At 36.8% G+C, this 27,143-nt stretch overlaps 1 protein-coding gene across 1 annotated transcript; it reads left to right on the forward strand.

Moving 5' to 3' along the window:
* Positions 1-25,755, forward strand: LOC132699304 (cilia- and flagella-associated protein 57). The gene is made up of 16 exons (XM_060665943.1): positions 1-213; positions 2,929-3,205; positions 5,057-5,319; positions 9,072-9,205; positions 9,481-9,632; positions 10,315-10,812; positions 13,251-13,471; positions 14,218-14,386; positions 15,511-15,828; positions 17,156-17,440; positions 17,683-17,863; positions 17,918-18,141; positions 18,925-19,212; positions 22,176-22,304; positions 25,318-25,557; positions 25,612-25,755. The coding sequence occupies exons 1-16, from the start codon at positions 2-4 to the stop codon at positions 25,729-25,731; spliced, it is 3,711 nt and encodes a 1,236-aa protein (XP_060521926.1). The 5' UTR covers position 1; the 3' UTR covers positions 25,732-25,755.
* Positions 25,756-27,143: the final 1,388 nt, after the last annotated feature.

Consider the following 27,143-nt stretch of genomic DNA (forward strand, 5'->3'; position numbering starts at 1 on the left):
AATGACGTCCAATCTTCCGTACCTGCAGCCCCATTTGGTGTTGGGCCTGCAGACCCAAGTGACGGGCAATTTGAATTTTTTATCCGACGATGAAGTTGTATATCCGGTCGGCGCTGTAGTCGCCGTCCACAACTACACCCTCAAGAGGCAGAAGTTCATCCGGATATCTGACAAGGGGAAAAATTTGACTCATATTGCGATCAGTCCTGACAAGTAAGTCGAGTAAACGAAACGATTTCTTAACAAAACACTTTCAATAAGAAAATTCGTCTTCAAAGAACAGGAATATTTCATTTGCAAATCCTTAAAAGCGCGTCCATGCCTTTGTTTTGTAAACACGTTTTTCATGTAATGTTTAAACAGAAATATAGTAGGGCATCTGAATTTTGAATATGATTTTTATCATTTCATTTTTACTACCATGTTAACAATAAAGTTATCGTATGAGTAAGTTGAATTAAGTATAATGGGCCGATTTGTGTGACCTGGAACAACAATTACGACCAACAATTTTTGCCGCTATTCAGTAGAAGGATTACCTAATTTCTGGAACCTCCGTCCGTCCAACCAAAGAATACGGATTTAGTTTGGCCGGTTATTGAAAGATGGCATCACAGGCGAACCAAAGCGAAAATCGATGAGAGATGTGCAAACGCGGATTTACCAACTGCATCAACCGCATTATTTTTGACAAGCTATTGTCGAAAAAGAAGAAGATTGTATCAACGCAAGAACCATATTTTGAAGTCCTTTTTGATAGATATTAAGTTTTCTTGGAATTGAATCACTGAGATTTTCTTACGTAAATACTTTAGGAAGTCTTTCTTGTGATTAATATTATTTCTAATTGAATATTCAAAACGTGGAATATATTGAGTGGTACACCCCATAAACTTGATTTTTTTTATTCAATCATCAATCAAACTTGCTGACATTTGGCTAATTATCGGTTTCAGTTAAGCTCTGAAGAAACCAACAGGACGACATTCAGGAGGAATCAAGAAGAAAATAGTATTAGAGTACGAGTTAATAAAAAATGTTCTTTTGAATTCCGGTTAGCAGTGGCCTTTGATTAAATTAACCTATGTGGTTTCGGAAACACTAATTGATGGTATGCATGGGAATTCATGTGTCCCGCGCGGATTTAGCACCCGATGTACCCTGTGTTCAATTTATCGTGATAATATTGTAATTGGCTGTAACTTTTTTGTGTTTAGAGATATCAAGGTAACGTAAAGTGACCTATAAAACAAAACATTATCAGTTTTCTGCCATATAAGCCTAGGGCATATATTTTTAAATGGAACACCCTGTATTTTATATATGTGTTTAATAATAATAAATGGCCTTTATTAAAGTAGATCAAAAAGAATATACTACAATAGAGTTAAACAGGTGGCGAGGTCTAGCAGAGCTACTCCATGTAAAAACCGATACACACCGATACAATGTAGTAATATATTGAGAATTTAACAAGAAAAAAACTAACAAATAAAAAAAAAAGCAAATATAAAAACAAAGAAAAATTATGCGTTTCAGCATCTCCTTAATCTTACCAGCTGTTTTAATTTCTTTTTAAATGTAGAAGCAGATGAACAAGTAATAATATCCAATGGAAGTGAATTAACAGCGTTATATGTGAAACATAGAACTGGTTACGGTGACGAGTCGCCCTGTTATGTATATCACTACCCCTGACCAGTCTGTCATAGAGATACCCGGGCTTTTCGTACCTAGTAATTTTATACACAAACGTAGACAGACGCACAAGATATCTTTCAGACATACTTAACCACTGAGAAGAGAGAACTTGAGTGAATGCGTTATATGATCAAATTTAGGCAAACCAGGCATTTTGCAATTTTTGTAAGGTGTATTGGTCTTTCCGGCTTAGAGTCGGCCAGTATACAACGTCCGCATATCCCAATAGAGAGAGTATAAGAGAGTCACACAATTTAAGTCTAATCTCAGTAGATAAGTAGTCTTCAGACATGCAAAGCACTTTCAGTTTCGCGTAGGACTTCTGCAGTAAATCAGACAAGTGAGAATCTAAAAGCAGCTTACTATGAAGAAAGACTCGTACATTTTTACATTTGTCGACAAATTCAAGCGGAGTACCATTCAAAGAAAGTTTCAGATTATTATACTGGATAATAGAATATCTTATCTTAAGATTGTCATGACTGACCACAACAAGAGTAATTATTTACAAATTTAAGTAGAACAAAAACACTAAAAACGACAAGACACTCTAAAGTAAAAAGTTCTTTAACTGTTCTAAATACTGCTGTATGTGACCACCATTTTCCAGAACACTCATTTCTCATACACTCTGATTGTATGATGTTTCTGGAATTTCTCTTAATTGATCTATTGCCTCTGAAATTTTTTGCCGAAGTTAAACATTATTACAAGGAGTTCTGCGCAGGTGATTTTTTATGTGTACTAGCACTACTACTAGTACTAGTACTACTAGTACTAGTACTACTAGCACAACATTTTGAGGAGGGGTTTACCGTCTTGCCGCCTCAGCGCTGATATATTTAGGGGTAAATCTTCTATACATTGTTCTATTTGGTGCTCTAAGAGTTGCAAATAACGATATCGTTTGATCTATAAATATCAGACCCAAAATATTTCGTGGATTTGTCTAGGATTACTATTATTTAAAGTATTACAACTATCTAGTATCGACTGTCAAATTACAAACTCGCCCTATTTCGATATAAAAATCACGTCATTCAAACGATACAGCTATTGGTCCTTTTCTATTTGACATTCGACCTTCTGCTACATCCAGATCCCTCGCGATTTTCGACACTTGTGATATTTGCTTCGAATCCACTCGTGCTAGTCTGAACGTTCGATACTTTGCTGCCATCTCCTGAGTACCTCGAGCGCTTAGCAACGTACAACACGCCTTTTTAGAAAATTGATAGCGGTGGTCGAAACGACCGAGAAGCTACCGGTGGTGACCCTATGGTGTCCGGAGTCCTTCAGGAGGAAGCGGACGCTGTCCCTTCCCACCGACAAAGACATAGTCGCCGGAAGGTATTCGGCTATAGACTTCACCTTCGATTCGGCGCGTTTGGTCTGCGTGACGGACGAGCCGGACTCGAACCTCTACTGTTTCAAGTGCGACAAGGGGCGCTTGGAAAGCTTCGCCAGGGCTAACAACGTCAACGGAACTGGCACCGTTACACAAGTAAGCGAATGGGCAAAAAAATATGTTATCAGAAAGCTGTAGGTGTTTATATTTCGACCAGAAATATAGTGCTTTTACAATCGACCCCGTGGTAAACTTTGCTCCAAAACCGCAGCCCCCTACCCGTAACCATTCCAGGACCGTCCTAGGAATTTATCTGCTTACACTAATAAGCGGGATATAAGTATGTTTTGATTATTTTTCGCCGAGCAATTCTTGAAACATGCATATAAAAAAAATATTACAAAGTAACATTTTATTACGTTTCTACATGGTATCATTTTAAATGTAATAATAATAATAATTAATAAAATAATAATAATTAAAAAGTCGTCACTATCACTTCTGTCATCCCCTAGTTCAATTATTAACTCCGCCACTTCTCGCCACTTCTCGCCACTTCTCGATAAATATTTTCTTCTTCTATTACTCTTTTTTCACAGTTATACCAGCTTTGTACTGATATTTTAGCTACGTCTAGCCGAATTCCGACTATCACTAAATTTTGGTGCAGTGTTATTTCTTCTTATATGCGCTTTTAACTCAGACCAAATCATCTCAATCGGGTTAAATATACAATCATAATCACCAGATTTCACGTCCGTTTTGTTGTCCTATCGAATCGATTTCGTAGTCTTTATTAAAATGTTTTATTTTTAAGAATTTCATAAGTTGTATTTTCATGCAAGTCTCTTAAAGATATAAATCATTTTCGTACAGAAATTCCTTAATCTCTTCTTTATTTGAAGAAGTATTCGGAATTTTTCCAATGATACGAGGCATTATCCTACACAATAACAGTATCTGGCGATAGTTTGGTCAACAGTTTATTTTCAAACCAGTCCTCAACTATCTTTGCGCTCATGTTTTCATGGCAGTCCACACTTGAATCTTTGACGTTTTTGTCAGAAAAAAATAAGGCATCTTCTACCCCAAGAGTGGTAAACTTAATAGGATTGCCCAATCCCATAAGACATACGTTCGCCAAAATTAACGTAAAGGTAAAAATTACATTTCTTTTACCTTTTTCAGTGGAATAAGTTACATCAGAAGATAGTTAGGTATGCCTGGAACGAGATGTGCCACGTATTGGTGCAATAACAACTATTTTGATGAAAAAGCAAGTTGTCGACAATGTAGTTTTCATCGACGCAACGACTCTTTGGTACTATTAAAGTTTAATTCTGTCAGTACTTTTTTATGCAGTTCTTCTAGGGTTAAATTGCTATTTACTTTATTTATAAGCCTCGTAGATTATATGCCTAATTAGAACTGAGTGCTGTTCTTTCACTTCTCTCACTTTCCTCTTGACTATCCCATTTGCAACAAATTTTCTTACAGTTGACTTCGGAACTTTGGTCATGTCACTTGATTTTATTGCTGTTCCTACTTCCCCTTCTGAATTTCATATAAAATTGTTAAAGACAAATAGATCCGTTTTTTTATTTGCTGATGTAGTTCGTTTTCTAAATTGTCATTAGGTTCGACTACCATCTCCACTTCGTCTTCAAATTCTGCGTCGTTTTCCATGTCTTCTTCTAACAGGGCAACGTCTGCTTCATTCCACGGCCTCCACATTTAAAATAGGAACCTTCAAAAATGTTTAATTCAATATTCATCTGTATTCTTAAGACGTACCTTTTTCTACCGTGAACATATATATCTCAGGCAAGACCTAGTTAATGCTGAACAAACATCTTTCGGGCTGGGTTTTACCACGGTCCCGCGAAGGTCTGCTGTAAAATACTTATAACGTCAAAGCAATAAATGCCCTATATTTTTGGTCGTATTATACCGAAACCCTCGCCCCGCGCGTAAAACTTTTTCCGGTAGGCTTTTGCTTATGCACAGGTCGCGTGCAACCCAAACGACCACAACCAGGTGGCGGTAGTGGGCGACTCGGTGCTGAGATGTTTGGGTTGCGTGGACTACACGTGGCGTCAGTTCGGCTACAGCAAGTTCGAGCCTGTAGTCTACACGAGCTGCTGCTGGCTGTCGCAGGACCGGCTGATGGTGGGCGGCGCGAGGGGTGACGTTTTGATCTTTGAAACCGGCGAATTAAGGGCGGTTTTCCACGCGTCGGACATGCCGGTCATCAATATGAAACTGAGGGAGTAAGTTTCGATGAAACGCCCACCGCACGACTTTCTATTATCTATTGATGCCAGTCAACAATCATATGCATGTCAGAGATCGTAAAAATAAATAGTAATAATGAAAACCAAGGGGGCGGGCTGTGATGGCGAACGAGGCGACATCGGGTTAGACTTCTCGGACATATTAAAAGAATGCACAGCGCAGTGCTTGAAACAAATGACCGAATGAAAAATTTGCCATAATTGGCATAATTTTGGGCCCTGCAAACTTTTAAACTTGATAAAACGTAACGACAATTCGTTCCAAGAATTGGTTCCGTTTTTTTTTTATAAAAATAGATCGTAATTCTTTTTTTAATTAACTTTTTTATTCGTGGGTCCAATATTAATCTTTTGATTGACGAATAATGTTTTGAAAAAGAAATCATCAAATTGAAATTATTTTTTTGGGTAATTATAAAACTCTGTTTATCTTTTGTCTTGTGTAAGGGTACGCTTACATGTAAAAAGTTTTTAATTTTTATTTTGTTGGAGTTAAATAAAATCATGGAGAATTAACATATATAAATTAGTATTTTCTTCAAAATGGATTAATTTAATTATTGTCTAGATAAAAAAAAAGGTTTTTTTTATAATCGCAATAATTTTGAATTATGTTTACAAATTTGAGCAAATTTTCCAAATCTTCAAAAAAAAAAATTCTTAAAAATGTTAATATATAATTTTTTGTTCGAGTTTGTTATTATTGTTATTATTTTAATGACTTGCGTGAAATGAGACAGTGAAAGTATTCCAACAGTAAGTATTTTGATGCAATTGTTAGTAATTTCTCTCTCTAAATATTACCATAAAAAATTCTCATATACTAAACTTCCATAAAATATTGATAATAAGCTTCTTTAATTTTTTTTTTAAATCTTTTTGCCTAATCAGGTAAAGTGTTGATTTTAATGAAGAATATGTTAATGTCAGTTGTTAAAAAATGTTTTTGTTTTTAGCCTGAATTAGACGACATTTTTTTTTATTGCAAGATACAAATATCAACAAAATCGCGTCAAGTTGTCTTTCTTCTGTGGAATTCGATTGAAAAAACACGGGATTCCAGTACTATGAACCGCCTACGAGTGTGTGTGAGTGGTTAATCCATTCAGAAAAAAAAGAATTGGAGTTTTACGCTCTTTTTGGTAGAAGTGGTAAAATGGTCATGAAAATTCTGGTTTTCACAAAAAAGTCCTTTCAACATTTAATGAAACAGCTCGATGAAGAAATAAAATATAAAGAAATATTGGAACGAGAGGAGAACAAACAACAGTACTTAATAAATAACAAATAATAAAATAATTTACGAACAAATTGTATTACTAATTTAAAATTCAAAGTATTGCAACACACTTCTAGGAAAGTGCAATCTGCTAAGTATTTTGGTGTAATTATGGATTCTAGGCTTGATATTGCTCATGTTGATCAATTGCGATGCTCATTCTTTAAATTTAGTGGGAATTTACTGCTGAATCTCTAACCGAAGCAATTGACTTTTTCTCCACTTTATAATTTCAACAAATTGCGGGGAGATCTTATTACATCATACAAGTTTAATCTATCCTAAACAAACTGCCATCTCAAACGGCTAATGAAATTCGATTTGAAACCGCAAAAATCCATAAAAAATCGAAATCGCCTAAATCTAATATTCCAAAGCCCGGACACATTGCCCTAAAATCTCCAGAAGGAGGTAAAGGAAATGCTGCGGTAGCCATGAACACAAATGAATATCAGAAAAAGGTTTAAGATATTCTTACAGACGGATGATATCGTCAACTTCAAAAAGATCCTACGTCCATCTATGGAAAGCAACCTTACATCTGTTATTAAGTCTTCTTCTCTATCAGAGTCCGCGAAAAAGTCTGTCACCCCTCAGCACCCTCAAATTCTTGGCCTCTACGGACTTCCTAAGATTCACAAACCAGGATTACCTCAGTTTCCCAACATATTATCTGTACAGGGAAAACTGATGGTTTAGAGGTAGAATCCCTCTTTACTAAAGTAAAACTCTCAATATCATTTCAGATATATTAAAAATCGAGGATCTGAAACCAAACCATCGGTTATCAACTTTTTTGTTTACAGAGCTGGAAAACTATTTCAGCCTGAGTCACTGAATCCAGAATTAAAACACCTTACCTCTAATAATTTCCACATTAAAGGTATTAAGCGATGAGGCCGAAGGCAATCCCACACTTGCCACTGTGGTCCTTCCTTACATTCAAAACATCACTGATTGACTACATATCAAAAGTTCTAAAGATATGTAACCTCAAAACCAGATTTACCACTTGTCCAAAAATCTCCCAACATCGTCGATCCGTCAAAGACACAATTCCATTTAGGATGCCAGGAGTTTCCATGCAATGCATTGGAGAGACCTGTCGAAAAATATCAACTAGCCTCAAAGAACATGAAAGAGCTTTAAGACTAAGACAAATAAACAATCACGAAACCGGACGTGTAATTTTATTCGATGAAACTAAAATTCTTCTACCAAAGAAAAATCGGAGAGTCTATAGAAATCTATAAGCACCCAAACAATCTTAACCGCGACTCAGGTCTTTGCCTGTCATCCGAGACGATGATTATGTCCCTCATTTAGCTCCGCTCCCCTCAAGCCATATAAGCAGTTACAGAGTAAAATGCGAGTCAGTTTCCGTCAAGCTCTGAAGCAACCAACAGGATGGTTGACGAAAGGTCAGCAAGTTTTATTACAGTATATATCCATAGTGCCACATATCGGTAAGATATTTGAAGGGGTTATAAAACCAAAAATAGTTTTTTTTAACAGCGGGATATCTTTGGGAATGAGCAGTTTGGATTTAGGGAGGGGCACTCAACCAATACAATCGATAAGTGAGGTTGTGGGAGATGTGGTGGTGGGTCTTGAGACTGGAAATCTTGCGTTCGACTGTATCTCGCACGATCTTCTGCTTAGGTGTGGATTTAACAGAATCTTATTTATTAGACAGGGAACAGTTTGTGGGCGATGACAGACATAAATCCTCTTTGGTGAAGGTCTCCATTGGGGTCCCCCAAGGGACCGTACTCACGACACGTGCAAAAAATCTTATAAGAGTTCCAAAGCACAGACTTGTTACATCAGACAAAAATTCTTTAAACATTGACTTGTACAATATGCTGCCAGATAGGCTTTGGAGGTGTTCAAAACAAATATTAAAGTGTTGTTTATTGAAAATTATTTCTATAGTGTGGACGAGTATTCCACCAAAATAAAAAATCTAAATTAAAATCCTTAGCTTACTGAAATGTGTGAAGATCATAGCACACTATCTTGCACTTTCTGTACCATTTTTATACTCCGTGTTATTGTTCACTACTGAGTTCACCTTTATAGTTTTTGCATGTTGTTTTTGTATTTTACCTTATATTGACAGGCTGCAATTGTATTGTTATTGTACAATATGTGGTTAATAAAAATTCTTCTTCTTCTCTTCTTCTTCTTCAGTCGTACTACAGTAGCCTGTGGAAGTTTCTTTGAAAAATTCACTAAATGTATAATTTCGTTCTTTCCTTGTCGCCAATGTAGATAAAATTGAAATGGATAAACTTACTACTAGTATACTAGGTAATTCTAATCCCGTTGTTTATCAATGCTAACCGGAAAGGCACGACAAAAGCGACAAGAAGTGAGTAAACACGCCAAAATGGGTAGCGTTTTACGTTAGTTTTCGTGTTGTGATGCCGCCATATTTGTGCTCCAGGTTCGAACGGACGTCGCAGACGAGCTTGAAATCGATACCGGTCGATAACGGGGACCCAAATCAGGACGGGGAGAACTACGAGATCCGTTCGATCGTCAACTTCGCTAGAGGATTCGCTTTTGGGTTCATGAACGGTTAGCATTTCGAACTGCACAAGAATTAACGTCAAGGCTCAGAACCGACGAACATGCACAATGAAAGTGCCACTCTCTTTCGACCTTTTCTTTCCATTTTCTGAACACTTATTAGCACCCATTAGCATTCGTTCTAAACAAATCGAGCTATTCCACGTATACCAATACCAATAATGGGGGTTTATTAATGACCAGATGGTGATCGAATCTTTGACGTTTTGAATAAAATTAACCCGATGAAGTCGGAATTGCTCCCCTAACACGAATTCCAACAGGCAGGGTCCACTTATACGAGAGGCAAACTCCGCACAAGTTCAGAAAACGTGCGGTGTTCCGAATACCCGATCGCACTGTATACAGGGAGTACGACGACAGCCGCGTCGAAGTGAAAACGGGCGTCAACTGTATTCGGGTGAACGCAGCGCAGGTGGGTGTAAACAGCCGGCGACCCAAAGGGTAAAGAAACGTTTAAACGATATGAAATTGAAACCAACCAAAATAATTTAATATTAAGGCCGACGTACGGCACTGCGAAATATTCTGAACATTTTCGGAGATAAAAAATACTTTTTAAGAAATTTCGCAACAAACAACCGGATATAAAATAATATTTTTTCAAACACTTCAATGTTTGATTGCGGTTCTCCATTAAATTGCTTTATCATAATATAGTATTTGTGTTTTGCGGAATTTAAAAATGCAATAATATACAGGGCGTTCCACTAAAAAAAAAACGAAAATACATAAACGTTACGAGTAAATCTGGACATATCGCAAGATCAAAAATATTTTACATGGGTAGCTCATATTCGCTTACGTAAGTGACCAAAACTTAAGTCGTTCTCAATAAATGTTCAAGACAGCTATGATACATGTTACATAAAAAAATTCCAATTCGGCGAATTTAAAAATGTAATAATATACAGAGTGTTCCATTAAAAAAAAAAAAAAGTTGATATACGTTACCAGGGACCAACATTTAAGCCATTCTTCGTAAACGTCTAATAAGACACTCACCTTGTATATTTTTGTTGTGTATAGTGCGTAACTGCACTATACAACTGCTATAGACAGAGTTTTGGGTCACGTACAACGCTCGCGTGTTGCAGGACAGAATCCTGGTGACATGCGGCGAAACCCAAATCTACCAGGCGCGCCTATGGTCGCAATCCGAAACCGCCGATGGGTGCGAAGTCGAAATGACCGAGTACGGTTACCCTCAGCACCTGGGTTCCGTCGGTACCATGGCGATCTGCAGGTGGAAACCGATCTGCGTGACCGCAGGCGCGAAAGACCGCTGCCTCAAGGTGTGGAACTACGAGAGCGGCGATTTGGAGCTGGCGCGACGATTCGAGGACGACGTCCATTCGGCCGCTCTGCATCCCACAGGTCTTTACTGCGTCATCGGTTTCTCCGACAGGCTGCGCTACATGACGATCATGATCGACGACGTGGTCACCGTCAGGGAGTTCGGGATACGCAACTGCAAACTGTCTGCGTTCAGCACACTGGGACACCTCTTCGCGTCCACCAACGGTAACATCCTCCAGGTCTACTCCAGCGTTACGTTCGAGTTGATGTACGTGCTGAAGGGCCACAATGGGAAAGTGAGTTGATTGATGTGTCAAACATGACTTGTGACAAAGCTGAAAATCTTCGTTAATCTTCAACACTAGTGAAACTATTAAACTCTTCTCTATTATCAAAGACTGTATCTATCTGCAAGAGATTCCAACTTCGTCCGTGCCATAAGTATTATCCCAAAGGAGGAAATCATTTCAAATGTCGTGTGGTCATGAGGAAAAGATTCAAGATTATCTTACAGATCGTCAAATCAAAAAAGATCCTACGTCATCTATGCAACGCAACCTTAAATCTGTTATTCAGGCTCCGTGAAATAGTCTGTCACCCCATCATGACTCCAAAATTCCTCTTTTCCATAGACCCCTTCGACCTATTGTCAGCACCATTGGTTCTCCATCATATTCTCTAGTAAAATATGTAACTTCTATGTTAAACGCAATACCAGGAAAACTGATATTAATAATGATGATAATAATAATAATAACAATAATAAATAATAATAATAAATAACAATTATAAATAATAATAGTTTATTCACAAGTAATACATTCAAAACAACATTGAAAGTAGAGATACATAAATCGTAAATTAACAGGGGAAAAGCTCTTGAAATATTAGCAAATGAATATTTGTGAGCTGAACAACATACATAAATCAAAAAATAACTACATAAAAATTTTAAGTTTTAAGTGTCTGGTGTATAACAGGCTGACAAAAATCATAACAAACCATATGGATCGGACCCATTGGATCGGACCCATTATTTTTTTTATAGTCATTGCAGGGTTTGGATCACTTCAGGTGCCACGGCAATAATTTTTGTTATTAAGTAAGAAAAGCACCTCCGACCTATAATCTTTTCTCGCCTTGTTACTCGCAGTTTTTGCCTTTGAGATCGTTTCGACCAATTCGTAATCTAAAACCTGATAGAGTTCTTCTGTAGAATAGATGAGCAGTTTATTTTATATAACTTTCCAATTTTCCTGTAGTAGTTATTAGTCAAACCGCCCCACCCCATTCTTGAATATTTGAGTTTACACGAAACATATCGTTAATGTACAAAACAACGATAACAGGACCCAATACAGTTCCCTGTGGAACTCCATATTCAACCATGCTTGCCCAACCAAGCACACCATCGTGGATGACACATTGCATTCGGCCACTGAGATAACTTGACATCAATTTTCAGGCTACTTCCCTAATTCCCATGCCCTCCAAAACATAACTCAACTTCTTATGATATCTAAATTTGTATTTAACGATTTATAGACTTTATCTGTAATTTCATAGTAATGGCATCTTCGGTGGATTTACCATTCAGGAACCCAAATTGGTCGATAGTTTCGTACTTAATTAATTTTATTTCATTGAACAACGTAGGATCTCTCATTACTAAAGTCCCTATTCCTCTCCTCATGGTCAAGAATCTCTAATAAATTGTCTTATACATGTAAACTCTATACATTCTAACATACGTTTTACCATTAAATTAGATATTCTTATTGAATTAGATATTTTTTTATATTTTTTTTGTTTTTCTGTTTACAGAAAACCTGCGCATGCATTGTCGCATCACCATCCGGCCCAAAAATCATCGGTTATCAACTCTCTTGTTTACACAGTCGTAAAACTATCTCAGCACTGAATCCTAATAAGTTCCACATTAAAGATATTAAGCGTTCCATCACTAAATACATTTCACTATAACTTTCTAAAGACAATGAATCCGAAAGCAATCCCACAATTGCTACTGTTGTCCTTCCTTACATTCAACACATCACTGACCACATATCAAATGTTCTTAAGAAATATAAGATTTACCACTAGTAGGTATGCAGCAAAGAATGTATTGGAGAGACCTAACGAAACGGATCAATTAGGCGCGAAGAACATGAAAGAGCCTTAATAGCTAACCAAAACTAAAATTCTTTCATGCAATTAATTCTCTTACCAAAGAAAAATTCGAAAATCTATAAGCAACCAGGTAAAGTCTGTTCATAGATATAAGACAGTGACTAACTGATACGAATTAAGGAAAGACCCGGCCAAGCTGTAAGAATGAAATATGGCCGAACAGGTCCGTACTTTGCTTAGAATTTAATTATTTGGGGTTTTGTTAGGAAAGATACTAGACAATATTTATTTATTTATGTATGTATTTATGTTTAAATCTAAAATAAAATTACAAATTATTTTCATTACCTACTTAAATTACTTAAAATAATTTTACCTGAATTTTAATTCCGAAACTTTAGGTAATAATCTTGTGGCATTGTATGTTAATGACCACCCTTGGATAATCCCATTCAAAAGCAATTGGTCACTTTCTTGTATCTATGAACAGACCATACAGAGCAGAATGCGAGAAAGTTTCCAGTATTACAGTAGCCTGTGGAAGTCTATTTGAAAAAGAAACTGTTGAGGTTAGAAATAACCAGAATTTGGAAATTGTCCGTAGATCGCGAGCATGTCTTGGAGCAGAGACGACCGTCTACTAGCCACCTGCGGCTCCGAGGGCGCCCTCTACATCTGGGACGTCGTCGAGTCGGCCAGGATGGCGGAAATCATAATTAAGTCAAACCCTTTCACCGGTGTCGCGATGACATCTACCGGCAAAGAAGTCTACGCGGTCGGAATGGATGGGCGTGTCAAAGAAATTGCGGGTTCGACCGTTCAGAGGTAAGATCACGAACAGCCGACTGTGGCATATTTGAATATGTCGAAAATGTCAATTAAAGTCCGTTTAAAAACCCAACCGCAATTACGATTGCCTCCAGCTTCATATTAATTATTCTTTTTCAATTATATCGCACTTTGCTTCGGAGTTTACGATTTCTGACAGGTGAGTTTTTAATACCAGGTAAAAGTAAATTTTCGAATTTTTACGAATAACTGGCACGATCTAAGTCACATTTACTTACTTTTAAGATAAAAGATTTTGCAACTTCAATGACTAAAGGAAAAGATATAATAAAATGTAGTGGATAGTGAGTTTATATCAAAAGTTATATTACATTAACTGATTAAAATAAAAAACAAATAGAAATAATTTTCACCAAATCCAAGTCAATGTTACCCTGAGGATTACTCGTGCTGGAATAAAGAAAAAAAATGTTTTTATTCTCATTTTTAATAATATTATACTAATAATATTTTATTTATTTCATGTTTTTGTAATTTTTTCACTGTTTCCACTCTCTTATGGTTTCCAGAATTTAATTTCTTTTTTCTTAGGCGGAAATAAAAGCAATTTAGTATTTTCCTTCTTTTTTACTTCTTAAAATATTTAATGGCACATCGCTCTGATTTCTGGAATTCGGCATGACGCAACAATCGTCGAATTGCCTAATTAAACCATTATTATTCGTTTTTATTATTTGATCATTATCTCAATGTTACATGATGTCTTTGTTGGGTGGTTTAAGGGACGTAGCTTTAGTTGAGTCAGGCGGATTGGACGGGCTGACGCTATCTCAGCTGGACACCATGTTGTTCGTGACGGGGGCGCAGGGAACCGTCTTCAGTCTCAAACTGCCCCTGCTGGAGAGGGCGGAGTTTGTAGAATGCATCATGCATAGAAAGGCAATCACCAATGTACGTAACAAACATTGTTCTAAATAAAACCGTCTACATTAAACATTACAAAAGATAACATTGTTATTACGATGACTATCCAAAGTCTAAAATTGTACTGAGGTGGCTTTTAGTTGATGAAAATCCATTTAACAAAATAAATAAGAACTAAAAGTTCAGATTTTCCCGAAATTATATATTTTTACATGACAATTGTTTCGACAACACCGTGTCTTTTTATCAAATGTAATATTTACAAACTACCTGCTACTATATATACCGAAAAATGACCATAAAACCTCAATTCATGTTGTGAGAATTTAAGTTCAATAAAGGAGAGGTATTTAAATCTAATTGATCGTTAAGCAATATATTTGAATGTCTTATTTTGTTTATCTCCATGGCTTCCAATAAATTTATTTTTCTACTTTTTGTGGCTGTATGCAAAATATCAAAATTGTCGTCAAAAATATGTTTTTCTGTGTTTAAGTTTAAGTAAGTGTTACTTAGAATCTAGACTATTGTTTTTAAACGCCCTTGTTCGTTAATGCATTTCTTGAAGTATCTACCTGCTTGTCCAATATAAATTTTAGGACAAGATCCGCATTTCAACCTGTAGACACCTGATTTTTGTGATTTTGGACATTTCGTTTTATTGTTTTTTTTTTAATTTTCCTATTGTTTCCTAAGTTTTTATATTTTTTTAATACCTGCGTTACTCCAAGAATGGTAAAATATTTATTTTATATATTATTATATATTTATTATTTAAATTTTGAACTTTTTTTTTTAAATAATTAAATAGGTTTTTGTTTTTTTTTTTTTTTAATACGTACGTTCCTCCAAGAATGTAAGATATTTATTGAAGCTACGAGGTCTACCTATAGATACCTCAAAGTTCCTCCTACCGACCCCACCCCCGACCATTTAGCTTAAATTATTTTTTTAATTTTTTTTTATCCCACAAAAATCGTTCTTCGTACCGTCCCATGGAAAAAGGACCAAAGTATATATCCTAGAAATTCCATTACCTTTCCTACATTACAAAAGTCTTTATACGGATTTTAAAAAATCACAAAGAAATAAGGAAAGACGATTTTAAGATTATTCAATAGTATAAATGATTTAATATTATTAAATTTTAGATGTGCCTCACGTACGACGACAAGTACCTCATCAGTGGCGGCGCGGACGGTATGCTGTGCTTCTGGAAGGTAACCAACGCGGAAGAGAAAGCCATCAGGCCGGATAAGGAGATGACGTCGGCGAACGAGATCCTAATCTCGAAGCAAATACTGGAGGACAAAATGGACAAGATCGCTAACCTTCAGTTGCGCCTCAGGGAGTTGGAAACGGAACACCTCTACCAGATGAGGCAAGCGGATGCGCTGCACTCGCTGAGGATGAAGGACATTCACTCGGAATACTGCCACGCGATCGAGGAGCTGAAAATCAAAAACGAGGTGACGCCTCCAAAATAATGACCGACTTTAGCTGTCTAGTTATTTATAAAGAAACTTGAGGAAAACTATGGCATCAAAATTCTTATTGACGCCACTGTCGCGTGCCAAGGCGCTACTGGAAGTTAGTTTGTAACGACATCTTTTAAGAATATTTTGACTTCTTAAGTAAAAAATGTTGGGTTTAGGAAACAGTTAAATACAGATGTTTTGGCACAATAATAATAATAACTTTTATTGGGACATTTTACATTATTGCACAAACTAATATAGCGACACATCTCTAATTCTAGCTTAGCTTCTTAATCTCAGCTACCCAGTATTAACCGAATACTGCAATAACAATGAAACAACAAGCTATAATAATAATAAGAAGAGTCTATTATTGGTAAAATATAAATTGGTTTCGCACCGAGAGAGAGAGAGACTTTTGTAATTGCAATAAATGTACCTTTAATTTTTGCCTAAATACTAGAACCGAGCTGGTCGAAGAATATTTATTATATTTATTATAAAGCTTAATGGTATTTGTTTACGATGCAGTGTTTTTCGTCCTTAGAGGAACATCGTGAATTTCACAGCGAAATACTAAACAACCTTTCGGTTAAGAATATTTCATAACCTTAAATACGACAATTGCAAGCAAAAATTGAAACAGCTATTCAGTTTTGAGCCATTTCAAAGCAATTATTTTTTCTGATTACGATCAAACTATCTCAAACCATAAACAAATCGGGCACTGGTGTTCTGTGGAAAACTATGGCATCAAAATTCTTATGCACGCCACTGTCGGGTGCAAAGGCGCCACTGGAACTTTGTAGCGGCATCTTTAAAGGATGTTTTGACTTCTTAAGTAAAAAAAGTGCGTTTAGGAAACAATTAAATACATTTGACATATGTTTTAAACTTTTTTACTGGGTTCTGTATTAGGTTTCGGATAAATAGAGTTTACTGTTGTCTGGTTTTTTTTTTTTTTATAATTTTATAGCTAATCGACGGATTACGGTCGTTGTTCAGTGCAATTTGTTTAATTTGTTGTAATTTTCTGTTGAGAGTTGGGTATTAAGAAGTCTGTGTATAATAGAGTGAAAGGCAGCCATTTTGTGTATATAAGCGTGATTTGAGCTGTTATGTATGACTGTGTCCGTGTGTGAAGGTTTATGATAAATGGAAAAATCTAATTTGTTAAAATCTCGATAGTGAATTTTATACGATTATGTAATGAGTTAATGTAATTTAAAAAATAATTTAATTGTCTATCCGTTATAACAAAGCAAGCAAAGACATCATCCACGTATCTATGCCACCATAGCGTTTGTTTTGGCTACAGCAAATGGAAGGCGAGCATGTACAGGAGATCAACACGATCAACAGCCAGATATCGAAGATGAAGATGGACCACGAGCTGTTGGTGCAGAAGCTCGAGGCCAGCTACAACGAGAAGTTGATTGTGGAGTACAAAAAGTTCGCGAGGCACGAAGAGAAAACCGAAAAGTTGCTGGAGGAGCAGCGGCGGCGTTACGAAGCGTTGGAGAAGCTCAAAGCGGAATCCGAAGAGAGCGTCGACCACAAAAATCGAGCGATGCTGGGCGAAAAAGATCAAATCATTGACGAGGTAAGCGAACTATGGCCCGAATATAATAATAATAAAGTGACCAACTATACTCATTTACTGAGTTTTGTACTCTTTTTTCGCAAACGTCTCACAAAAACTCTGAACATAATAATTGAGAATTTGATTCTCAATTATTCTCAATAATAGCGACAGTGGTTCCACCTCTTGACGACTAAACCTAAGCACAAAGCTCGCCCACCGTGGCATAGATGGCGTAACCCGACCTTTTAATCGGATTTCAGCTTAGGGATAAAATGGCCACGCTGATTGCGGAGCACGAGCTCATCAAACAGCAGATCGAGGACGATTGCGACAGGGAGATTTGCGAACTGAAGACTACGCACGCGAAGGAGATCAGGGACGAGCAAGAGCTGAACGTCAGGTTGAGGGGCGAGGCGGCTGTGACGATGAAAAAACTCTTGGGTGATTTGGGAGTCTTGGTGGCCGGACGTGAGTCTTTAATTTTTTCCTTCCTAGCCACTCAGAAAGAGTCGGAGGGGTACAAGCAGGAAGTCGCGGCGTTGGAGAAGGAACACGCCAAGTTCAAGGGCGTCATCGCGGGCCTGGAAAAGGACGTGTGCGACATCAAGAAGGAAATCGCCGAGAGAGACTCGACCATTGAAGACAAGGAGCGCAGGATTTTCCAGTTGAAGAGCAAGAACCAGGAGCTGGAGAAGTTCAAGTTTATCCTCGATTTTAAGGTAATAAACAATACGTTTCAAAAACCATTTGAAATTTTTTAATGAATTTAAATTACTTTTGGACCAAGATGTTTTTATAATTATTATTATAATCCAAGATTTGTTGCAGATTCATAATTATGATTGGCCTCGGTTCCGACCCACAGAGTTCCAAAAAAGACCGCGCGACCGAAAGGTTTTTAGGAACCCATCTTGCACTAACCTTATGCATACCTAAATGATCATGCAGGATTCGACGAACGCTTGTATCAGAAAACTTAGTAATGTCTGAGATTTCCTTGACCTCTAAACGTCGATTATTCAATATCATGACCTCCACTGGTCGACCAGTTCTTGAATCATCTTCAAGGGACTCCTGTCCCATTCGAAAACGTTTTGCCCATTCATTCACTTATTCTGTAGTGACTTTGGTCGTACACACCATCTACTCTTTCTTTAATAATTTTAGATGCTAACCCTTCTTTTGACTGCTCTATACTCAATTTGCGTTATTTGCGACATTTTTTCAGACACGTCTTGTAAATAATAAAAAAACTATGTGACGCAGCCTACTAAGGCCGGGAAATTTTGGCGCTAACCGCGTATGTTACCAGGAGTTCATGTTTTACATTATCGAAACCCTTTTCGTAGTCAATGAAACATATGAAGGCGCTCTTTCTTTGGTCAAGGCAGTTTTGCACCAATGTCCGCATTCCTCCCTGGTTCCGAACCCTCTCTTAAAGCCAAACTGACCGAACCCGCATTTTCTGTAGTCTAATTCTTACGCATTCTTCATGGATCTAGATCAAAGAATTGAAGTCGCAAGTGGAACCGCGCGAACGGACTATCCAGGAGCAGACGACCCAGATCAACGAGATGGTCAGGGAGCTGGAGAATCTGCAGAAGGTGACGCTGAACTTAGACGCGCAGCTAGCCGAGGACCGGTCCAAGTTGGCCGGGGCGGCCGCGGAAGTGCGCAGGGAGGTGGAGAGGAACTGGCGCATGAAGAAGGCGTTACGCGAGATGAGAATGGACCTGCATCGCGCCAGCGGTCTGATCCAGAACGTTCCGATGCTGCAGAAGGCCGTCAAGGTAGAAACCTTTCTAAGATACAATTAAATTATTATTTAATTATTTATGACAGCTGTTTCGGCCACACCTTGCCTTTATCAAATACTAAATACGACAATATTTACAATTATACCCAAAACATCGAGCAACACTACAGAGTATATCCAAAATTTATGAAATTAAGATGCAACAACAACAACAAAATGGTTTATAGAAGAATGAAGACATCAATACAAGAAAACAGATACACACTAGAGTTCTGTAAACGTAATACCTTCTGAATGATCTCGTAGGCTTAATTCCGTAGAATTTGATTTATTAGATCATAGAATCCGAACTGATATATCAAACATTATCCACAAAAGGTATCTAAGACAAAAGCGGTCAGTCATTTAAAACTTTTCTATTCGCGAATTTTACAATTTACAATTTTACTATCAATTTGGCTACTATTACATTCTCTGAGAAAGCGTCAGAATTGCTTTAACTTCAACTTTAATTTAAATTACTCAAATACCAATAAGGAGTTAATTACATTAATGACAGGGAAAAATACCAACTAATAATCATGAAGTCCCAACCTCCAAAATTATATTTTTAATTATATTACACAAAGAGAATATATGCCAATAAGGCCTGTAGTTTCATCAGTTAAATTCTCAACAAGATTAATATAAATTTGAGAATATCATGTTGCCTTTAAACCTAGACTCAGACACAAGTCAACCATATCATAAGACAAGAGGGGCGGGGGGCAAGTTCGTAACGCCTAACGCGAAGTAGCTTTTTATTTTAAAAAGGAGCTTCGCGGTTTCTTGTGATAAAGATACGCATTGTTTTTCTATCGTGCTCCCGTGGACCACAATGGAACTTTCGCAAAATCGATGTAATTATATTTTGCATACACCCAGTATAAAGCGTCTTTCAAGTATCTCACGCACCCTGTATGATAGAAGAGACCTGACACAATTTACGATACTGCTTAAACCAAATTATCAAATGTTTTATTGTTTTTCTTTTACGGTTAATTTACCCTCGAAATCGGCCATTTTCACGATGTTATGTATTTTTTGCTCATTACCGACACACCCTGTACATAATTGAAAAACTGCCAGACGCAGAGGTTATGGTCCTGGATGTCCTACGTTTTCTGGTTCATGAATTTCGCCAATAGAGTAAATGGTTTTCGAGAAAATAATTATTTTCTGAAACAATGCAGTACGCCATCATAGTAAATGATGTCATCGCGTCTAGATTGTGTGCGGGAAATAGCGATTTTCATTTCAATTTTTCAAATATTTTGAGCAGCGTACTTGCTAGCCGAAGAACGTAAATACAAAAATTGCAGCTCTCGATGTGGCCTACAATACTGTTTGGACCAGTTAGCCAAATCTTTTGCGAATTTTGATTCGAAGCTAATAATTTACTTTACTTACAATTAAAAAGCCCTGTATCTAATCGGAAAAATGCCCGAAATAAGTGTTATAGCACTAGATCATTCCCGTACGCTGGTTACCGAATTTTCCTGATCGGGTTAACAGTTTTTGAAAAAAAAATTTTTTCTGAAAACCGAAATAACCCAAAAAAAATCAAAAATTAAAAGAAAAAATACTTTGCGGCATTCGACTGCTCCCAATTTTAAAAGTGTGTGTGGGTCGCAACTTTTACCTGTCTTGCAAATCTGAAGCCGGTGGCTGCAAATTTGAGACATCTACTACATGTTTTAATTTAGCGCAGAATATCTAGAACACCCTGTACAATATGTGAAAACTTTAATTACAAATATTTTAGCTGTCCGTACGGACTATACAGAATGAATTTAACGGTCAATTTTATATTGGTAAAGAAGAATTAATTATGTGAAACCTACTTAGTCCACTTAGTTGCAGAAATTTTCATGTACAATTTAGAAAATATCGTACACGATCATCCACTGAGTAAAGAATTTCTCTGGTGGTATAGATACGTAGGTAATATTTTTGCTTGTTTCAAACGGAGAGACAACTGCAGTGCTTTTTGAATCATATGCACTTCCCATGAAAACCTATAAAATTTACTTAAATCACCCTTCTTCACACAAGATGGCTGCCTTTTATGCTTTTATTCACAGACTACTTACTATACCACTATCCACAGAAAATTTTGAAAAAGAATTTAATAGCTTTTAACAATGGTCACAACCCCTCTTTAATAGATAAGACTATAGCTAAAAAGCAGTTTCAAATAACTCTGAACTCCATCTCTCCTATATTAAACACCGAACCCAAAATTTATAAAACAATAAAATCCACAGGAGAACTGAGCAAGAAAATTTCGAAACATCTGCCTAAATTTGGTCTCAAGATAGGACATTTTTGAAAAAATAATCAAAATGAACTGCAAAAAACTCAAAAATCCGGAGTGTATGTGGATCACGTCCCAAAATTTTTTCGGACGAACAGGAAGAACATTTAAGAAACGCATTACCGAACATAAAAGGGCATATAAAAAAATCAGAAATTCACCAAAAGCAAAAAACTAAATTTGTTTGAAGCTATGGAGGCTAACAAAATGAGATATTCGAATCCATTACTTAATGACCAATTGTTGCCTAACAGTTGTCATAAACTAATAAATAAATGTAAACCTGTGCTAAATGGATTTTCATCAAGTAAAAGACACCTCAGTCCAATCAATTAATACACAGTATATAATGTCGATAATCAATTAGATAGTTTACCATCTATTATATTCGTAATTATTATCGACCACTATTAAACCAAGTTAGCAAAACAGTATATCCAAAGTTTGTTGTACATAAAAAATTAGTTAATCTATTTAAATCTAAATTATCATATTATTGAATACAATCAGGTCTAATTTGACCAGTTCTGGAAAATTCTTTTGCTCGAAGATATCGCGCAACCTCTGGCAACGTCGCGAAAACTGCCGCGATTCTACGCCTTTTCCACGCATGCGCGCCATATCAATGCGCACTGTTGCAGGAAATGTACCACAAGTATAACGCCGACAAAGACTTCGAAGTGATCCAAGCAGAGGACACGGAGGCCAAAGGGGAATTCCTACGTCAGCGGGAATTTTTGGAAAGGACCGTCGCCACGTTGCACAAACAGGTAAAAAGTTGTTGCGATTGGTATATACCCCAATAACGGGAAATTTTCGATAAAAAACTCCGTCCCAGATGCTGGATTTAAATTTTTACATTTAAAATTGGCGCTTGTGATCGTAACAAAAACCGCGAAGCAAAGGAGAACTGGATGACGGAAAGGTGCAGAGAAATAGAGTAACTGGAACGCAAATACGATAGCTTTAACATGCACCAAAAGATAGAGGAAGTAAAAGAACAAAATTCAATAATTTTGGACATCGAAAATAAGCTGGAGATCTGGACAACTTATATAAAGCAGCTGACTACGAGGTAACAACAACCGGGAACCTACTTCTAATAACAATATATGAAATTGACCACGCTATTAGGATAGCAAATTTTGGCAAAGCAGTGGGACCAGACGATGTGCATTGTGAGCTTTTGAAATTGCTTGACGAACATTCGATGCAGGTACTCTTAGATCTGTTCAACGACGTGATTGGCTGCTGTCTACTTTTGTCCCAATCTCGAAAAATGTCGACCATCTAAATGTGATGACCGCCGACTCGTAAGTCTAATGAGCCGTGTTCTAAAAATACTCCTAAGAATCGTGCACGCCATTTTCGCCTTCAACGTTCTTGCCCAGAGAGAGTCTCGTGGATGAGTAGAACTACAAATGAGGAAGTGTTAGGAAGAATGAACGCCATTAAAAAACGAAAACTTGAGTTCCTGGGACATATATCACTGCTGAAACTCATTATGGAAGGCAAAATTGGAGGTAGACGAATTGTAGGGCTCCGAAGAATCTTTTGGTTGCTCAATCTTCGAGAATGGTTTGGTCCATAGTCAATTGAACAATTTAGATCAGCAGTGTCAAAAGTGAAGGTAGCCATGACGATCAGCAACCTCCAAAGGGGAAGCTGATAGAAGAAGAAGAAGAAGTTTCTTAATTTGTCCACCATTCTAGCCGTATAGGTGTATACCTATACAGGGTGTCCCATAACCAATGATGCATTTCGAAATACGAGATACAAGTTGCAAAATTGCAATTTCATTTTGATTTTTTTAAATATATTTCCTGAAATAATTGGACTTTTTGCACAAAATTATCGGAGTTTATTGACATGAGAAATCCTAACTTTTTTGTGCCTTAATATATAAAGATTGATAAGGAAGATATCACTTCTTGTAAAAAAAAAATGAACCAGCTTATTAAAGGACACATCTTATTTTATGCTCTTTGATATATTACTTTAAATCTACTAAATTACATGCACCCTGTATAAAATGACTTTCACGACTTGACGAACTCCAAAGTCACGGCAAACTTTGATAAATGTAATAATTTTCACAAATAATAGCGATTACAAATGATATTTTTCCAAACATCTCGCGCACCCTGTATCATAGACGAAACCTGAAACTCTCTCTCGACACAATTTTGGAAATCGTTTAAACGAAATTATCCCATGTGTCATAGTTTTTCATTTACGGTAAATAATTTTCCCACTAAAACGTCAATTTTCAGGATCTTTTTGTTTTTTTTTTACCCATAATCGAAGTATCCTGTACATAATCATAAAAATAACTGAAGTAAAAGTTATATCCCCAAATCTCTCACGTTTACCGGTATATGAATTTTTTCAATAGGATAAATAGTTTTCGAGAAAATAATTTTTTTCTTGAAGTCAAAATATGCCAAAAAAAATTTTCAAATTTTTTTTAAAAATGCTTTGCGAGATTTGATTAAGTCCTTTTTCAATAGATGAAATGCGGGTGTGGACTTCTACCTTTCTGCCAAATCTTAAGTCGACAGCTGCAAATTTAAGAAACCTGTTAATTTTTGTTAATAGTACTTAATATCTGTAAAACAGGTGAAAACCTTAAATACAAAAATTTCAGATGTTCATGCAAGCTATATCGTCATGTGAAAGAAACTGATATGCGAAACACGGTCTTTTTGTTATACGCACTTTTCAATAATTTGGGACCCATTTTCCAGTTTTTTTAATTTGCGGCGCACCCTGTACATTTAAAAAAATTGTCAAGAATAGTAGTTTATGGAGCCGAATCTTCTGCGGTTTCCCGTTCAAGAGTTTTGCGGTAGCTTAAATGGTTTTCGATTAATGATCTTCCTCTTGGACCCTTGCACACGCTATTTTTTTTTTAATACTTCCCGCACCCCTAGCCCCCTCAATTTCAATATGATCCGTGAGAGGGCCAAACGCTATGAGCCTGAAAAATTTGAAGTCGATAGCATTAAATTTCGGACATTTATCGTGTTTCATAGCGTTGTTCAAAAAACAGACGAAAATTGAAAAAAAAGATGGCCGCCGATGTTTGGCCGCGGCCATTTTCACATATCTTGTGCACCCCATGGACTTTTAAAAAGCAGCAAAATTTGGACAGTCTAGCTGAAACCGTTCCGAAGTTATCGTCGAAAATGCCCCGGAACAGAGTACGGAGAACGGAGAATGGACAAAGAGACAAACAAAAAATTGTTGTTTTTCAAGGCCGATCATTTCTGTACCAACGGCGGTTCCCTAGGACCTACCGTTACCAAGATAGAAAATTCTTATAAGAGCGTAGATACTGACGAAAAATTCGATTTCATCGATTTTCGAAAGTAACCAGCCTGTTACACAAAATAAGGTGTGTCCTTTAAGAAGCTTTTCCTTTTTCCTTTTCAATAGGAAGTGGATATCTTCATTATAAATATGCATATGTTAAGGCGCAAAAAAGTTATGAAGTAACAAATGCATGTAGCGCAATGTGTCCCAAAAGTATTCCCCATTGTCTAAATTTTGTGCAGCAGACTTTAATTGTAATTTTGGACTTCGGTAAGTTTCGTTAAATGGCGATATTGCTACTCAAAGAATCTCCTATTTGGCCATGACATCACCGTCTGCTTAGGATGAAGGTCTCACGCATGTTACCGTTTCATATGTTGACTTGTTTATTTTCCCCGCTATTTTAAAATCTGACAATGTAGGTAAGTAATACCGCGTTCGTACACGACATCTGGCGCAATATTGTAGGCAACCAAACACACAAGCACATTGAGCTTCGACAAAATCCGTTTGGTCGGCGAAAATGCGTCTCTGCTGGTCGAAACTAACCAGTTAAGGAAGAATTTGCAAACGGAAATCGTTCAAAACAAGAAACTGAACGCGCTGATAGGGCTGTCATATATATCGCCCCAGGTGGCGCAGCGCAAGGTGGACCTGGCGATTGCGACCAACCGCGAAATTTACGAAAAATACTGGGAGCAAATAGAGGTGAGGCGCGGGGCGGGGTTTTGCACGTTGGCCACGTCATTGGCTTTGTTTTAGCAAAACAACAAGGTGATTCAGGCGTTGCGGGACGAGAACGAGAGGTTGACTAACAAGATAGCTGAAACTAGCGGGCTTGTTCCATCTGGTGACGCAGATATCGAAGACGAGGCGATATAAGATTGTAATTGCCTCAATAAAATGACTGCGAATGCGAAAAACGGGTTTTCCTTTCCAAAAATTCTTACGTATTACGTTACGTGCAATAATCGTAAACCTAATAGGATTGCCCAATCCCATAAGACATACGTTCGCCAAAATTATCGATCGCACGTGGTCGCTTGTGACGTAGGCGAAGTCCTCTAACGGTTTTTGTGTATTCTGTCGATGCATTAAACCGTTGTATTTTGTGTTCTTAAAATAATTTAAACTAGCGAGTAGTGCGCTTATGTTTGTGTTAATTGTATTTCTGTAAAAAAAACTTGAACAAAACAGTGTTTTTAAGCTTTAACAAATACTTTAAAATTGTATGTGCTCGAGTGGCGAGAACGGAGAAAAACAGTATTTTTAACCTTAAATAAAGACAAAAGTTTTGTGTTCGTGCTGCTTATTAGCGGTGTTATTAGTTAGGGGGTAAGCTCAAAATATTACACATAATAATATAGGTAAAGGTAAGAAATACATTTCTTTTACCTTTTTTAGTGGGATAAGTTACATCAAAAAATAGTTAGGTATGCCTGGAACGAAATGTGCCATGTATGGGTGCAACTATTTTAATGAAAAAGCAAGTTCTCGGGAAAAGGGAAAGATCTAGTATCCCGCACTATTCGGAACGAGTGGATAGTTCAATGTAGAAGAGAGGACAAACTTAATTCAGATAAAAGCTATGTCTGCCTAGTTCATTTGACTTACGAAAGAGTTATTCTAAAAAAACTGCTGTTCCCACCCTATTATTATTTAACCAGAAGCTACCAACCATCTAGATCTAGATCAAAAAGACTTTATTCCAAAAATGCGAAAAAAGCAGCTCATCAGGTATTGTCTGAGCTTTTAGAAACAATGTCGAATGCCACAAGTGAAATTCCAGAGAAAAATCTATTTCCAGATCCCATGCCAGCACCCCGGCAAGAACTCATCTCCGAACCCTAAATAATCAATTATAAAGCTAAGTATATGGATTTGTTGGATAGTTAGAGATTTTTGTAAGCTGAGAACGATAATTCGTATGAACTTCAGAAATTTAAAAGCAAAACATAACGTTAGTCTAAAAAGAAAATCTTTGCAAGATGATACCCGCAGAAAAAAATTAGAAAGTATGGTAAAATTGTAAAATAAAGATTTAAGAATATGTAGTAATATGTATTTTTTATATTATGTACATACGAGGGTACATATAAATACATATTATTATTTACCTACCACCTATAAATAGTGGTTATGTATGCCTAATGTATTTTTTGTTTTTGAATATGTTCTTTAATATATCCAAAAGTAGGGATTTCTAGTTTATAAGTATTTGTTGATTTTTCTATATTTAAAATGGTAGAATGCCATAAAACACAAAGTTTTACAAGTAAATCGTTGTGTTCGCT

Source organism: Cylas formicarius, unplaced genomic scaffold, assembly GCF_029955315.1.
Source record: "Cylas formicarius isolate icCylForm1 unplaced genomic scaffold, icCylForm1.1 PGA_scaffold_3__17_contigs__length_32017465, whole genome shotgun sequence".
Classification (NCBI taxonomy): domain Eukaryota; kingdom Metazoa; phylum Arthropoda; class Insecta; order Coleoptera; family Brentidae; genus Cylas; species Cylas formicarius.